Here is an 18,195-nt window from a genome sequence, read left to right on the forward strand (position 1 = left end):
CGATGCAGTACGACATCATATGAAATGGTAAGATATGTTAATGTATGGTTTAGCTTGGTGAGGTATGATATGATACAGTACGACTGGGTATGAAAATCATTTGGTAGGTATGGTAGCGTACGATACGATATAGGGGAATATAATACAACATGGTATGTTAAGCTATGATATGGCATAATATGATACGGAACGGTACGGACTGAAGCTGTTTTGGACGCGCTCACCTCCTTGCTGCGTCTTGATGAGCAGGACGTCGGACGGGGGTCCGTCGCCCACCGAGGTGAAGGCGAGCACCCTGAGGCCGTAGGTGACGTCGGGGGTGAGTCCGGCCAGGGTGGTCAGCCGGCCGTCGTCCGCGTCGTGTTCGCTCCAGGCGCCGAGCGCCGCCCGTGGGTCGGCGCTGTAGTAGACCCGGTAGCCCCGGACTTGCCCGTTGGCCTCCTCGGGGGGCTCCCACTGGACCAGCGCGGTGGTGGGACTCAGCATCCGGGCCTTGACGCCAAGAGGGGGCGAGGAGGGCGCCCGCTCGCCGGTGCGCGTGTCCACCGAGGCCCCGGGCGGCCCCCGGCCCACGTTGTTGACCGCCATTACCTGGAAGTCGTATTGGGAAAAGGGGCTGAGACCCCCGATGCTGTAGCGGGTGGTGGCCACGCCGTCCACCTCCTGGAAGCCGTCGTCCGACGCCTTGGCCCGGTACTGGATCACGTAGTAGGACACGGGCTCCGGGGTGCCCGAGTCCCACGTTAGGGTGACGCTGGTGGCGGTGGTCTCGGTCACCATGAGGGAGGTGGGGGGCTTGGGCAGGGCTGGGCGGGGGGGGGCACACGGAAATGAAATTTTTCATCTGACATCGATTCTGAATTTGAATTTGGACCACTGGCTTTCAATTTTTATTTCCTTATATTTGTACAATCGATGGCACGACTTTTTTTCCAATGTAGCGACGTTTTACAATATTTTGCCGTTTTCTCAATTTCGGTCTATCTAGCTAGCTAGAAAAAGTCCTAACATTATTAGAAAATATCTGTATTACAAGAAAATGGTTCTAATATTTAGTCATAATTTTCAGAATATCAAGTTGTAATACCACGACAAACAAGTTGAAATATAAAGGATAAAAGTATTTTTGTCAACCCTTAGTTTCACTTTATCCGACTAGTGGTGTCGGGAGGTACTGCTGGCGGGTCCTTTCCTGATTTTACAACAAATGAAGTCCATTTATTGAATAACCGATACACGCTGCACAATCGTATGAGAAAAATCGGTATTTTGCAAGAAAACATAATATAAGTAAAAATTCTGAATTTGAGAAGAATTTGTTTTAATCTTACAAGAATAAACTTGTAATACCATGAGTAGAAAGTCCTAATTTTAAGAGAAAAAAACTACCATTACAAAAAATAGAGAAAACTGTTGTAATTTCACGCAAAAGTCATGATGCTATAAGAAAAAAGTCTGAATATGTTTTCTTTTTATAAAAGTGGTTATACTATTGATCAGGTTTTGTATTACGCACAAGCAGTACAAAAAAAAACAAAAAAAAGAAATTTGACAATATTAATGAAATCTTAATCTTAAATCTTAATTCAATGTATCTGTTTAGAAAAATGCATCAAATTCGGAGCAAAATATCATAAAATGCAGTATCGTTCTCAAAGGGTTTTGAATGTTGCTTCATGTTTTGAACGGGGAAATGCAGTAGTGGTCCCATTTGGTCCCAAAAGCCCCAGCGTAGTGACAGCGTTTGTTCTACCTTTGACGGTGATCTGCGCGGTGGTCTGGATGACGCCCAGCGAGGAAATGGCCACGCAGGTGTAGTTGGCCGACTGGCGGATGTCGGCCAGCTCCAGCACGTTACGTCCGATGGGCATCTCCTCCTCGCGGGTCAGCTCGGCCTCGCCGCTCATCCACTTGACGTAGGGCATGGGCGCGCCCACCGCCACGCACGTCAGGTTGACGCCGCCCCCGGGCATCACCTCGTGGTGGGACGGCGGGATGGAGAAACGTGGCGGCACCCGGCGAACTGCGCGGGCAGGACGGGACGAAGAGAGGCGGCGTCAGAGGAGGATGTTTAAAGGGGAGGACATCAGCACGTTAGATTGGCCTGGAGTTTACGGTGAACCGAGTTAGCATTCCCGAATCATCAAACTGAATCAGGGATTGAGATTCAGAGTTCTTGATGAACCCGCATCCTACGAGTTCTCTGGCTGGGCACAGAAGGTTAGTTAGTGGACTCCCGGAAAACACAGCAGACAGGAGTTGATGTGGTTCACTGACTCAAGTTTGCGGACTCATCGGAAACACGGCTAACTCATATAATTTGGTTAACTGATCCCATTTGGTTTTGCACACTAGACTTACGTGGTTTGGTTCCACTGACTCGAGCTAGCAGACTCATCTGAAACACTGCAAAATTCAGATGATTTGGTTCAACAGAAGAGGTCATGCTCAGGGCAAGCGTCAACCTCATTGACTCAAGTGGATTAGAATCACGCACTCAAGTCAGAAGACTTGCAGGAAACACCCCAGTTTTGGATGATTTGGTTCACTGACTCAAGTTGGTTTAGTTCACTCGACTCATGTGATTTGATCCACTGACTTGAGCTACCGGACTCACTTGAAACACGGCAAACTCAGATGATTTGGTTCACCGACTCCAGTTAATGTGGTTCACTGATTCAAGTTGGTTTAGTTCACTTGTGATTTGTTCCACTGACTCGTGTCAGTGGACTCACGGCAAACACTGCAGAGTCATGATTTGGTCAAGTTGATTTGAAGTCAACTAACTGCCATCACCATGGACTCGTGATTTCATTCACTGACTTGAGTTAGCAGGCTCAGCAGAAACACAGCAGCCTCCGACTATTTGTTTCACTGACTTGAGTTCATGTGGTTCACTGACTCGAGTCGCTTTGGTTGACTGACTCAATTTAGCGGAATCAGATGAAAAACTGCAGACTCATGATTTGGTTCACTGATTGAGTTGATTTGATTGACTGACTCGCGCTAGTGGACTCAGTGGAAAGTGGCAACACCAAAATCCTCAGATTATTTGGTTCACTGACTTGAAATTTCGACTCACCGGAAACACTACGGACTCATGCGATTTGGTTTAATAACTAAAGTTGATTTTATTCATGGAGTCAAGTTTATTTGGTTCACTGACTCAAGTTCCTTTTCTTACTGAGTTGAGTTAGAAGACTCAGCAGAAAAGGTACGGACTCATGGGATTTGGTTCCCTAATTTAAGTTGATTTGCTTGACTGACCCGTGTTAGTTGAGTGAAAACACAACAGATTGGAATGATTTGGTTCAATGACTCACGTTGATGTGATCCATTGACTCAAGTTGATGTGATCCATTGACTCAAGTTGTTCTGGTTTACTGACTCGAGTTGAGCCGGCAAGGTGACGACCGGTTAGCACGTCTGCCTCACAGTTCTGGGGACCGGTGTTCAAATCCCAGCCCCGGCTGTGTTCTCCCCGTGTCTGCGTGGGTTTCCTCCGGGCACTCCGGTTTCCTCCCACATCCCAAAAGCATGCGTAGGTTGATTGGAGACTCTAAATTGCCCGTAGGTGTGAATGTGAGTGCAAATGGTTTGTTTGTTTCTATGTGCCCTGCGATTGGCTGGCGACCGGTTCAGGATGTACCCCACCTCCCGCCCGAAGATAGCTGGAATAGGATCCAGCATGCCCGTAACCCTAGTGAGGATAAGCGGGAAAGATGGATGGATGGATGGATGGATGGATGGATGGATGGACTCGAGTTGATTTGGTTGACTGATTCCACTTAGCTGACTCACCAGAAGCACTGCAGACTTGTGATTTGATTCACTGACTCAAGTTCACGGACTCACCGTAAACACTGCGGTCTCTTGTAATATGGTTCACTGACTTGAGTTGATTTGGTTCACTGGCTTGAGTCACTGGAGTCACCGGCCACAGGAGTGACTCAAGTGACACGACTGAAGCGGATCACTTTATTGAGTCAACCCATTTGCAGAATTTTTTTTTTACGATACCGCATCCCAAAATGTTTTGAGTTTGCACGTGTTAAATAATGCAGCATGGACGGCCACTTAAAAGACACCCACGTCCTTAAATAGCTTCCGGATGTTTGAAATAGACATGTGAACATCTCTAGGGAGTCTCTCTTACTCTCAAAGGTCACTCGAGGAGGTATGCTGTGTACTTAATGAAGTGGCTGGTTTCCCTATTAAGAGGCTGCGAAGTTACAACATGCTGGCATGGAGGGAAGCGTTAGCACGTTAGCATGTTAGCACAATGGATTCATTTTGATGTTTTCGTGTTCAGCCCCCCCATCCCAAGTTGCCATGGCGACACAGAGGATGTACGTGGCGAGAGCAGGTGTGTAGACATGCCCGAGAGCAAAAAGATGGAAAAGGGGGGGGCAGGAGATTTCTAAGATGGGGAGGAAGCAGTGGGACGCAGTCATGCAGCGAGGTGGAGATTGTAGCAACATGCAAACAGAAATCAACATTTTTTTTTTTTACTTCAGCTAACATTTTCTATTATCTTAATAAAAAAAAGTTTTCTTTTATTTGTGTGAACCTTTTTATTTTACTTTATTTTTACTAAATGGTTTATATATATATATATATATATATATATATATATATATATACACAGACAGTATATATATATATATATATAATTTTACTGCAGTTGATGTTTTTAATTTTTTTACCTAACTCAGTTAACATTTTATTTTATTTAACTGAGTAGTGGATGTTTTTACCATTTTGTCAACACTTGTCATCATTTTAATTAAGCGAATATTTTTTTCACTCCATGCATCTTTTTCTCTATTTCATGTAAGTCAACAATATTTTTACTTCTGTGAACATTTGTATTAGCCTTAGGTAAAAAAACACACACACACAAAAACACTTTTTCCATATTTCACTTAAGTTGATAATAAAGCATGCTTTTACATTTGTGAAGACTTAATTTTACTTAATTGAATGATTTTTTTTTTGACGAGTCAAAATTTTTTCTTTTTTACATTAATAAATAAATGTTTTTACTCCGTTAACATTTTCTGTTGTACAAGTGAACAATGTATATTTTGTATTAGTTCACATTATTTTACTTCATTGAATAATGAATGATTTTATTTCAACTTGAGTTGAGTCAATTTAGCGGAATCAGCTGAAAAACTGCAGACTCGTGATTTGGTTCACTGATTGAGTTGGTTTCCTTCTTTTATTTCATTTTATTTTATTTGAGTGAAGAATATTTGCTTGATACCATTGTTTATTGATGGACGGTGTGCTGTTTTTCCTGAGGTCAAACCATAAATTTGCTTTCATGCTTTATTGTGAAAAGATTGTTTTAAAAAGTGTAGAGTGCACGCATCATCAGGCAAAGCAGAAGCAGGGAAGCGGGAACGGGGGCGTAAGGGTGCAGGCTGGCGGGGGGACCCGAGAGAGAAGAAGGGGGGTGCAAGGGGGGGAGGCCGGGACGGGCCTGAGGCGCCTGGCGACTCGCCAGCGCTCCCTGGCACCTGTCCGCCGCGCCTCCACGTCCGGGACGAGTGAAGAAACAAACCTTCTCGCTGGTCTGCAGTGTTTGCAGTGTTTGGGTTTTGTGTGACGGGGTGGCAACGCACAAGGAGCCGACAACAACGACAACAACGAGAGAAGGGAAGCGAGGAGGAAGGAGACAAGGAAAAACAGAGAAGAGTAAAACAGGCCAAAAATATGCTTCAACACACACGCGCGCACACACACACACACACACACACACACACACAAGCCTGATACCATGCCTGACCATAGTGACAATCATCATTGTTGCACGTTTGATTAAAATGTCTATTTAGCATCATAATTACGCTCAACACTACGCACTGGACACACACGCAAACACATACGCACACCCACAGTCAAAGTCCGACGAAAAGTAAGGGCCAAACACACGACGTGGTTCGAGGGGTGAGCAATAACGAGACATACGCCAACATACATGAATGAGTGAATGAATGATGGAGGATTGGATGAATTAGTGGATCAACAGGAAAAGTAATGGATGAATGAATGAATGGACGGACGAACGAACGGGCGGACAGATGGATGGATGTTAAGACAGAAGAGCAAAAGATCGAACAAATGAATGAATGGATGGAATAATAGCAGGATGAACTCATGGATCAGTGTTAAATGACTGACTGAGGTGGGTACAAACACTATGGGTACATTTACTCCGTTACATTTACTCAAGTAACATTTTGGATCAATTATACTTGTCAGAATAGTTTTAATGAACCATACTTTTTTTACTCGATTATTTATGTTAAGGTGAAACGGTACTTTTACTACGTTACAATATTCTACATGCCACTCGCTACTTTCATTTATCAATAATTGCATGCGCGATCTATTTTTAGACTTTTGTTGTCGACTTCTGCGTCGGGCGCCGTTGCTGCAATCCGCCGTGATTACCACAGTGACATTTGACTCCAGCTCACCAATCAACTTGCATATTTCAGCCCACTTCTAACTTGAGAGAACACCTTGCGCTAAGTTGCAGATGTTTTTGCTGTTGTCTTGGTGAGCATATGGCAACATTAACGCTACGTTTAGGTCTAAAGTAACTGTAAAACATGCATCTTGTTTTCTCTCTTTCTCTCTCTCTCTCTCTCTCTCTCTCTTTCACTGTCTCTCTCTCACACACACACACACACACACACACTTTATCAATATGTCTGGTTAGCAAACAGCTTCTTCATTCAGTCATTTTAGTGGATGAAGCAAATGTTTCTGTAAGGTTTTATGCATGTTGTTTTTTCCACTTAAAAATTTAAATGGTGGCAGGTGTGTGTGGACATGAGTTTGAATGTGATCTGTTACTTCTGAACACAGCCACGTGGCATTTACGTACAAGAGTTAGTGCATCCTCGTGCAACCAGATTTATTTTTATTTTGTTTCAAATTTATTTAACCAGGTAAAAGAGCAGTTAAAACAGGACATCTGTTTTGCAATGGTGACCTAGCAAAGAAGGCAGCAAGTTCAACGTCAAGTCCAAGTCGATCACATTCAAGTTTATTTCCGTTGTTTATTATCACCTCTCAAAAAGATACAAAAATAAATCAGTTGAGTTGTTCAAATTCTAGGTCACATTAATGGTGGAAAAAGGTTTGAAAATGATTTATCTTGGACAAAATTGTTTTACAACACAAAAACCTGGCATTTGAAGCGGGTTGTGTATACTTTTTAAATTCACTGCAGCCTTGTTCCCCATTTTGTAATCTGCCTGGTGAGCCTTTAACAAGTAGAAACAATATAGTATAAGACCCCTTCTTAGAGCTGAGTTTGCCTTAATTTGTTATTTTATGAAGATTTAATTTAATAAAAATGTTATTTATCATTTTTGGATTAAGTCATATTTTTCAGCAATATCTGAATTTTCACATTAATATTTTATTCAGTTATTTTTATTTTATTTGACATTCATGCTCTAATTTAAAAAAATAAATCACAAGTTACTCACTAGTTACTCAGTATTTGAGTAGTTTTTTCACTGACTACTTTCTTACTCAAGTAATTATTTGGAGGACTACTTCTTACTTTGACTTGACTCATATTATTCTGAAGTTACAGTACTCTTACTTGAGTATAATATTTGGCTACTCTACCCGCCCCTGATGACAGAGTGAACGGATGAAGGAGTGTTTGACACAAACAACAACTAACACAAGAAGACGAAGAAGGAGGAGAAGAAGAAGAAGAAGATGACATCACACCTGTAAAGATCAAAGGCAACAACAAGCCTGATTAAAAACAGCGACTGTGCTTCTAGCTAGCCTGTGGCTAACTGCTAGCATGGTGAACAGTAATTTGGACACAATCAATCAATCAATCAATCAAACAAAGACAAATGAGGGCCGCAGAGAATGCTCAAGACAGGAAGTTGGACATGACAAAGCAGGAAGTCCTGGCGTGATGCGTCAGGAGGCCTCTGTGGTTTTCTTCCTGGTCTTACCTCGAACGTAGAGGTTCGCTGGGGCCGAGTATCTGGTCCCGGCTGAGTTGACGGCCACACATTCGTACTTCCCCTGGTCCGACTCTTCACTGTTCTCGATCTGAAGAGCGCCTGTGGACGCAGGTCAAAGGTCACGTCAGCATCCTTGTTTACTTACGACTGGACAGCGTGACTGAGAGTTTGTATTCATGTAGCGTCGTTAGCGTCTTTGATTCTTCAAAGTCATTGCTGGTGTAGTGGTTCTGGTTCCGGTTACGATAAGATTCACTCTAATTATGATATGATCCACTGAAATTATTATACGAATTAATCCAATTCCAGAGGCATTCCAGTTACAATACGATTGACTGTAATTATGATTCGATTCAGTCCAATTATCATATGATTCATTCCTGTTAAAATCCGATTCATTTCATTTATGATACATTTACTCTAATTAAATAATAATAATAAGATTAGCCCCAATTACAATACAATTAACCCCAATTACAATATGGTATGATTCACTCTGTATGGAATGATTCATTCAAATTATGATGCGATTCACTCCAGCTATGATACAATGTGTTTTCTGTCGATTAGAACACGATTCACGACAATTACGATCCGACTCGATTCACTCCAATTACGACAGGATTCACTCCAATTACGGTATGATTCTTTCCAGTCTAAGTAAGATACGTTTCATCTCAATTACCATACAATTTACTCTAATTACGATGCATTTTATATTAATTACAATATAATTCACTCGCAATATAATCTCATTAACGCAAATCATCAGAGGATTTACTCTAAATATGAGCTGATTCACTAAATTATAATGCTCTTCACTAGAATTACAATGTGATTCAGTCCAACTACGACACAATAAGCTGTTATGATATGTTTTACCCCAGTTATTGTACAATAAACCCCAATTATGATATCATGTGATTGAACCCTAATTATGATACGATTCCTTCTAATCATGATATGACTTGCTCCAATTATAAAACAATCAAACTCAATTGGTATACAATATGATGCACTCTAATTATGTTGCGATTCACTCTAAATACAATAACCCATGTAATTCACTCCAGAGTCAAACTGGATGTTGTAGAAACTTATTTTCCTGTGTTGACGGGTACTCGGCATGTCTTTTCTCATGTAACTTACCTGACATGTCGACTGCACCTCATTTCCATTTTGTAGATATTTTTGAGAACTTTTGTCGGACAATTGTGTTTAAGTTGAGACAGAAAACTAGGATGTGTCGTTGTAGGTGCAGTGACACACTACATCATGCAATTGTGACATGTCTTCTGAATAGATTCGTGAAATGCATCATGGTATGGATTTGTAAGATGTCAACATCAGTCCTGTTCTTTAGAGAAGGCTAGCCCAATTAGAGCGAGCTACAGGTGAAAGGTTTCGCCACACTTCACTTCAAGTTCCATTTCCAAAGAATAGAGTAGCGCACTAGCAGTTTTAAAATTGTTGCCAAAACTTTGACAACAATACTAACTACTACGCTAACGCCCTAAGGACAACTTTGTTGGCCTTGAGCTATCTGCGTATGTCACAGACGAGCTGACGACCTGCTAATGTACTTACCAACTACTTGGCTCTACTCTAGCAAACATTTTTCATAACAACTTCAATTTAACAACTTAACTAGCCTCCAGCTATTTGTCTTACTCACAGACTAGCTAACTACTTGGCTACACTGTAGCTCACTATATCTTTCTACGAACAACTTAGCTAATCTTAAAGCTATCTGTCTTAGACAGAGACCTGCTCAGGACCCAGTAACAGACTTACCAACATATCAGCTACACTAACTAACTAGTTAACTGTATTTTACATATGACTCCTTAGCTACTGAATACAAAGCTAACCTCAAGCTATCAGTCTTTGTAACAGACTACCTAAAACCCCGCTAACATACCAACTACTCGGTTACACACTTGCAAAGCATTTTTGTAAAAGCATTCAGAGTCCATAGATGTCCAAAATGTTCTTCTTGACTTGTTCAACTCTTTGCGCTAAGATATTAAACTACTGGATACTAAAGAGTTACATTGGCATAATTCCATTCAAATCAAATGACACAAAAGAACACGAATGCTGCTGAGTGTTCTTTTGAGAAGAAGGATTGAGTGTTGAAAGTGGACAAACAGAAATTATGATGATGAAGATGATGAAGATGATGATGATGATGATGATGATAATGATGAGGTGGAGGTGTATGAGGAGGTTTGGTGGTTTGGGGGGTTTTGGTGGGGGTTAGGAGGTGTTTCTGTACTCCAGCATTCTTACCTCTGATCGGTGTACCACCTGGTGAGGTAAAGTCAATGCAAATAAGACCAGAAAGAATTTTTCATTAGTCAGGGAGGAAGGAGACAACTCAACAAGATTGTTACTCTTTCTGTGTAATTAGAATAAGTATATAATACGCATTTCTTGTTTTTACTAAGCTGTTATTATGTGTTCTCCTCCTAAGTTTACATTCACACACTATCATTTTCTACAGGTACTTATTTAAATGCTACACCCTGCTGTCAACAAGGACGACAGCCAACCTAAGATGCTAAGCTACCAGCTACTTAGCTAACCAGTCTTACACTTAGCTCACCTCAAATTTTCTGTCTTACTCTTAGGCCCACTAAGTATTTAGCTATAATTTAGCTAATTGTACTTTACAAACAAACTGCTGAGCTAACCATCGAACAACGGGCTAACGTACTTCCCAACAAACTACTGTGCTACACTAGTCCAACCAACTGCATTTTACCAACAACAACACAGCTAGCCTCTAGTTATCTTTCCTACTTACAACCTAGCTAATGACCTGCTAACTTAATTACTGACTACTTTGCTATACTCTAGCTATTTACTCCTTAGTTACCAATAAATTCGCTAACCTCGAGCTACCTGCTAACAAGCAAACAAATGCTATCATACTTAACAACTACTTAGCTACAATCTAGCTAACTGTTTTTTTCCAACAGCTGCGTCGTTCTAGACGACTTAGCTAGCCCTAGCAATCTGTTTTACAGACTAGCTAGCTACCTACTACCTTAGTGACCAAGTACTCCTTATTTGAAACACAGACTACTTAGCCACCCTCTTCCGGACATACTGCCAACTAAGCTACACTCTAGCTCACTGGATTAGTCACAATTGGTGAGCTACATCACGCCTAGCATCAAGCTAACTGTCCTTTACTGTCTAATTAAAATTACTTTTAATTATGAACCACTAAGTCACCTGCTAGCTTTTTTTTGTTTAGTGCTTAGTGTTAGTCTTCTACTAAGTTTGTAGCTACTCTCTCTCTCTGTTTGTGGAAAGCTAAACAAAGTAATTGTGCTGCATTTTTGCTAACAATAGAATGATAAAACTTTGTTATATGAGTCAGAGACATATGGAGGTATGGTTACTATGCAGATGCCGTCCATCTGGATAATAAACCAAGTCCCAAGACAAAGAGGGGCCCTGGAAGCTGTGTGGCCCCACTTGGGGGTTGGTTAGGGGCCATCAGCAGCTCTCCAAGGGCCCAGTGGACCGGGTGGGCGGAGAGGCTGGACGTTCCATGACGCTCCGGCATCAAATGACAGATTTATGGTGTGTCATTGTGAAAAATAATAAGATTTTATTATCTTTTCACAATTTTTGCTTCAAAAGAGAGGCAGTGGAGCAGCGTTAGCACCTCTGTTTTACATATAGCCACCTTTCGTATTAGCCAGCTAACATGACCACAGCGTGACACAGAGCAGACACACAACTATTTTTAGTGTTAGCTTTAGCCAGATAAACTGACTACAGCACAGCTCTTTTTTTGTAATCTACACCATTAGGGCGCATCTACATAGTGTACAATGTTAACTTTGGCAAGCTAGCATGAACGCAATGTACCTCTATTTTACATACAGTGTGAGCATTAGCTTTAGCCAACTAAAACATGGCCACAGTGCATCACTATTTCAGCCAGTGAACATCACCACAGCAAATTGGCTTTAGCCAGCTAACACAACCACAGTGCACCTCCGTTTTACAACCCATGTTAGCATTATCTTTAGCCAGCTTACATAACCACAACGCACCAATATTTTACATACATGGAGTGAGTTCGAAAATGCACTCCGAGTGCACTGTGCTACACTGTTTGGAAACTCAGAGCGTTGTTGGACTGTCCCGTTAGGTTATTCGGAGAATACTGGGAGACTGGGGAGAAAGCGCGTCAGAGCGTCAGGCAGGACAAGCATGGAAGCTGTTCAAGCAAGGCGGTCGTTCGTAAATTCAAAGAAAGTGCACACGCTCTGCCTCTTGGAACACTCGCACACTTAGAGTAAAGTTAGAACGTCAGATTGACTTTCTGAATGTACCCATTGCTCGAGTTTAGTTTCAGCCAACTAAAACAAGACCACAGTGTACCTCTATTTTACTTGTACATACACCGTTAGCTAGTGATGTTACGAGATGTGCCGACTCTTCGAAGCGTGTTTCGGGTAATGAAGGGGGCGTTTCTGCAAAACGCATATCGAGGCTTGTTTCATTTAGGGGAGGAGCCGGAAATGATGACGTCCGAAGCCTCGCTGTCCCGCTGTACCACGTGACCGATTCGGAAAGCACTTCAGAGTTTGCTGCTAGGTTTGACAGCCCTCATGCAGTCTCCATTCAAAACGTGTTTTTAAAAAATATATATATTTATAGAGTTGCGATCAGCTCAGAGTTTGGATAAAGATTGTGTAGTTTGTATAGGCTACTAGAGTTCGGAGAGTGTTTACAGCATAGTTTGGACTTGGCTTGGACAGTAGATATAGCGAGCTATTTCAGTTTACGTCACTCCTCTTAATCCTTGGAAATAGGCTCCTGGCCGCTGACCTAGCACCCTGGGCTAACAGACTAGCGATTGGTGCACTTGATTCACCTGGGGTATGGTGGTCGTGTGGTCTTATTAATCACATTTGTTTATCAAAAACTGTATTTTCCACCATTTCTTATTTTACTCAAAGGGAAGAGGTTTATTGTGTTCCAAGAAAGTAGGGTACAATCAAACCTAACTGGGAGAGGAAAAATGACTCTACCCCAATTTATATAATCCTGCTCTTGAATGAATCACTTATAACAAAAATGGTGATAAACTATTATTTCTAAATAAGCACTTTCAACGTCCTCTGCCCGCTTAAGCCCATGCCACTTTCTGAAAGTGACAGAAAAACATTATACAACCTGCCATACCAGTGATGATGAATATTTTATGCACACAGAGTACGTTCACAAATAATTTATTATACACTATATGTTGGGAAATTACTTGGTCAAGGATTGTTTTGTCATACATAGTCATTCACAAAAGGCAAAAAGATGCAAAATGCAACGCATCACATAAAGGTATGTGGTTAATCAGTGGCAGCCCTCCCAGTTAACATGGATATTTGACGTCTAAAGCCTTCAGTGGCAGTGAAAGTGTTAAGATACAGCTGCCTGTGATTTTGCACATGACCAGCAGGTGGATTCGTGTGCACATGAAGCATCAAGAAATGAACCATTACTCGAACCAATGACTGAAGTGTTACGATGCGTCCTGAAGTTTCATCTCGCCATCACTACCGTGAGCTTTAACTAGCTAACATGACCAGCGTGCACTGCTATTTTAGTCTATAAACATGACCACAGCAGACCTCTATTTTATATACATTAGCACGTTAGCATTAGCCAGCTAGCATGACCACGGTGAACCACTATTTCATGCATACCGTTAACTTTAGCTAGCTATTATTTGCTTTAGCCAGTTAACATGACAACAGTGCACTTCTATGTCACCTTGTTAGCCCCTTAGTGTCATGTCCCCGTTCTCTGCCTCTGCTGTTTTTTCTTTTTCAGTCTCCAGTTTCCTGGCTGACTGCTCGTGGGCGGCGTCTCCTGTTGCACACCTGATGGCAATGATGATCAGTTGGTTATTTAGGTGCAACAGAAACAGAAGGAGGCCGCTGGATTATTGTATTGCATTGCTCTCTTCCATTGTTCCTCGCTGTTCCACACCTATGCGTATTACACGATTGCTTCTTGTACCTTAGTATTAGTTTTGGTACATTTCGTGTCTGACGCAAACCCTGAGTCCCTTCTAATCTGGTGTGGATTAGATTCCCTTTTAGTTTTTTTCTTTTCTTGGCGTCATCCTTCTGCTGTGGCTCCGTCCACCTAGTTAGTTTAGATCCGGATAGTTGGTACTTGTTTCACGCTAACCTTTTTGTCAGCGTCTCCTATGGATTGTACTTTTACTACTTGTACTCGCGTGTTACGTGCACTTTTAGTTCCGCTTTCTCCACGTATGTTATATACAACTTTGGTTATTAAATCAAATGTACACAACCTAACCACGTGTCTGCTTTTGGGGATCCTAATTCTGTTAACAAATAGAATAATTGCCAAAGTCATGTTTGAAGGTTTTCTGAAAAAAACATTGTTTTTTTTATTGAAATTGTCACAGTAATTTAAAAATGGCAATTATACTCTGATGCTAACAATGCTATTAGCTTAAACCAGTTATCCATGTCCTTCAACCAGATAAAATGACCACAGTTGGCTTCTTTTTTACCTACACCATTAGCATTAGCTTTAGACAGTATTGTGGTGTGAGGAAAAGGGCACAGGTGGGTTTGCCTTGTCGGTTGTGTTCCAGTGGTCTTCTTTCCTGGAAAAGGAATTCCGGCTAGCTCGCTGCCGTGTTCAAGTGGCAGCCATATTGGGTGTTCTAGCGTAGCGGCCATGTTATGTGCGGCTTACCTGAGCGCAGCTGCTTGATGCGTCCGTTGCTGCTTTCGATGTCCACGGGCAGGAAGTCCTTGAGCCAGAAGATCTCGGGATCTGGGTTTCCACTGGCGGCGCACAACATGGTGGCCGTGCGCGTCCTCTCCACCACTTTCAGCTGAGGTCCCATGTCGATGCTCGGGAAGCCGTGAGGGATCTGCTCCTCTGACACAACACAACATACTTCAAAATACAGTCAATCCCGGACTTACCTGTACAGTGTATACAGTATGCTGTACAAATCCATAAGAAAGAAAAAAACAATCGCTTCTAAACCTGTGATACAGCAAGGGCGCAAACGATGAACCGCGATATAGTGCGGGTTCACTGTACACCGGTGATTTCAAACCTTTATGGAGCGAAGGCACATATTTTACAATTGGAAAATCTCACGGCACACCAACAAACAAACGTCACAAAAAGTCGATACACAGTCATTACGTTTTGTACTTCCTGATATCTAATAGAAGAGCATGTATTTGTTCGTCTGTCACTTTGCTTCACTGGCATAAATAAAGGGACAAAGATTTCTTGTAAATGAGTAATTTTTTGAGCAGTTAAGTAAAATTTGATAATTTCATACGGCACACCTGAAGATCGCTCGTGGCACACTAATGGGCCACGGCACACTGGTTGGGAATCACTGCTGTGGGTAATCTTGATATTGTTTTCCTGAGCCGAGATACCAGGACAGATTTAAGAGCTGCTCCGGTTTCAAAACACGTCGTGAATAAAGTGTGACCATGAGGCGCGCGCCGTTTAGGCGAGCACACCCGCAACCTGATCAGGAAGCCAAACAAAAGTGACAGCGTGGGGGAAGAAGGAGGAGGACGCTTAGGGGGGCTTAGAGGGGTTTCGGCTTGAGATTCCGTCACACACCCCCACAGCAACAATTTCCAAAACAGATAGTTTGTATAAAGTAAAAAGACACTGTGATGTAACACTGTCCAAATCACTGTTTCCTATGCTAGCAGTTAGTTAGCCACCAGGTAGCTTGTTTACATTTGTTGACGCCATAGGTCAACTGGAAAAATAGGCTAAAAGAGCAGAAGATAGCAATAGCATCAACAAAAATTATAATAATTAATTATGATTATTATTGTTATTATTATTATTATATGAATAATAATTATTATTATTATATGCAGGTCGCGGTTGTGCTGGAGCCTATCCCAGCTATCTTCGGGCGAAAGGCGGGGTACTCCCTGAACTGGTCGCCAGCCAATCGCAGGGCACATCGAAACAAACAACCATTCGCACTCACATTCACACCTATGGGCAATTTATAGTCTCCAATCAACCTACCACGCATGTTTTGGGGATGTGGGAGGAAAGCGGAGTACCTGGAGAAAAGCCACCCAGGCACGGGGAGAACATGCGAGCTCCACTCAACCCCGATCCTCAGAACTGTGAGCCAGATGTGCTAACCAGTCGTCCAATATATACATATATACACATTAAAAATGATACATAATAAATATATAGGTAGCATACTATAGCTTTAACATAGGGGCATAGCGCAATCTGTGGAAACATAGGCACACATACCTGTACTAGCGCTTCTGTGCACACGTACTTTAATGACACAAATCTAATTGAATGTGGCAGTCAAATGTTATCATGCACTTTTGAGCTCAACCAATGAATTTAAAAATAAAAGCTGATCTAAAGATAAGTGTGCAACTTTGACCCTTGGCATCGACTCGCCCTCTCTGTGGCGACCTTGGTGCGGCGGGCGTGGAAACATGCGTGAAAACATGCGTGCGTGAGGTGGAAGTTATGCCTGGTAAGTCACGTCTGTCCAGAAAACAGAAAACAGGTGCGTACCCCGGCGTGTCAATGGGGCCCCTGAGCTTGTCTCTAGGTCACTTTTTTTGACCACTCTGCCATCCAGCAAGGTCGCACTTAGGCCACAATAGCAGTCGGCATTTTCAGTGACGTTTCCCGTGTCGCTGTTCCATATGAATGGCCCTGACACAGAATTGGGGGTACGAAATTGTTCTGTTAATTTCCCTGCCTCGGAGTTCAAACCACAAAGCTAAAACAGTGGACAACCTGTGACAGATGTGTTAAGTTGAGCACTTGGGTGGGAAAGGTCACTGACATAGAATGGGGTGAGTCAGCCAGCGGATTTACTGCCTTCCCATGTAGTAACAGTAGTATCATTTGTTGTGTGGAAAGCAATTTTCACTGTCCTTACACCCAACTATTTGTGTGTAAGGGGATAGCAGAAAGCTGGGATGGGGGTCTGAAGTTTAACACCAGACACTAAATCGTCGCCATCAGTCAACCATTTTATACGACACACCAGTCATCTAATTTTGTGATGACACGTTTTCAGCCCCTTTCACACAGTACATCAACGCCAGCTTTTTCCTGGGTGTTTGTCCTGTGTGAAAGGTACCGACATGGAACAGGTACTCAAAGTGGACCCTGGCTTCAAAGATAGAGTCAGAGGCTAGACCTGAGGCGGAAGGACAGCTGTGTGTAAGAGGAAAGCGAAAAGCCGTTAGAGGTTTGTGAAGTTTAACACCCGACACTAATTGTCGCTGTCTTGAGCCCCTTTTACACAACGCATGAAAGCGGGCGTAGCACCTTCCAGTACGGTGAGTTTGGCGCTGGTGTTGATCTCTCCCAGGCTGTTGGCGGCATTGCATTCGTAGACGGCCTCGTCGCGGTGCGTCCTCAGCGGCTGGATGCGTAAAACCGAACCCGAGCCGTCGTCGAACTCGATCACCTGCGAAGACGATGGGAGAGGTTAGCCTAGCCTAGCCTAGCCTATCTTAGTTTAGCTTAAGAAAATGTCAAAAGGGAATAGTAGGAGAAGCTAGAAAATGCATGAATGTTGACTTCCACAAGTCTGACCACTCCATTGTTTGTCCAAATGTGCCCTGACATCGATTGGCGACCGGTCCAGGGTGTGTCCCGCCTCCGTCCAGGTTTTCGTTCGGCTTGCAGCTCAACGGACCGAAGAAAGGAGGACCACCTAGCGAGGAGGAAGTTTTGCATGCAATGACGTGCCTGAGTGGAGATTGGGTATGCGAGGGGTCTTGGGAATGTTGAGGGGTGTGGGGGGGGGGTGACGCGGGGGATGGGGGGGCACGCAGAAGGGGGTGGGTGTTAACGACTCAGAGGTCGGGACACGGGGCTTTGCACTTCCGCCACGGCATTCCTGCGCTAATGAGGCGGGCACCTCCCGGCGGGTGGGCGTCGCTTTCAGCTTTGAGCTCCACTTGAAGAAGATGAAGAAGAAGATGATTCCTGGAGAACATTCCGGATTGCAGCCGGCACGGTGGACGACTGATTAGCACGTCTGCCTCACAGTTCTGGGGACCTGGGTTCAAATCCCGGCCCCGCCTTTGTGGAGTTTGCATTTTCTCCTCGTGCCTGGGTG

General features: G+C 43.0%; 1 protein-coding gene across 11 annotated transcripts in view; it reads right to left on the minus strand.

The window, feature by feature from the left end:
• ptprfa (protein tyrosine phosphatase receptor type Fa) overlaps positions 1-18,195 on the minus strand; it is a 65,212-nt gene that overhangs the window by 27,528 nt on the left and 19,489 nt on the right. For 7 of the 11 annotated variants that reach the window (XM_061779972.1, XM_061779971.1, XM_061779982.1 and 4 more), the window contains 6 exons: positions 17,397-17,538; positions 14,778-14,966; positions 10,308-10,325; positions 8,004-8,114; positions 1,754-2,023; positions 225-806 (listed from right to left, as the gene is read on the minus strand). In XM_061779972.1, the coding sequence (XP_061635956.1) occupies positions 225-806; positions 1,754-2,023; positions 8,004-8,114; positions 10,308-10,325; positions 14,778-14,966; positions 17,397-17,538 (1,312 nt within the window). The remainder of the gene's footprint in view (positions 1-224; positions 807-1,753; positions 2,024-8,003; positions 8,115-10,307; positions 10,326-14,777; positions 14,967-17,396; positions 17,539-18,195) is intronic. The other 4 variants (XM_061779981.1, XM_061779980.1, XM_061779978.1 and 1 more) reach the window with 1 other exon arrangement.

Source organism: Phyllopteryx taeniolatus, chromosome 7 (assembly GCF_024500385.1).
Source record: "Phyllopteryx taeniolatus isolate TA_2022b chromosome 7, UOR_Ptae_1.2, whole genome shotgun sequence".
NCBI classification, from domain to species: domain Eukaryota; kingdom Metazoa; phylum Chordata; class Actinopteri; order Syngnathiformes; family Syngnathidae; genus Phyllopteryx; species Phyllopteryx taeniolatus.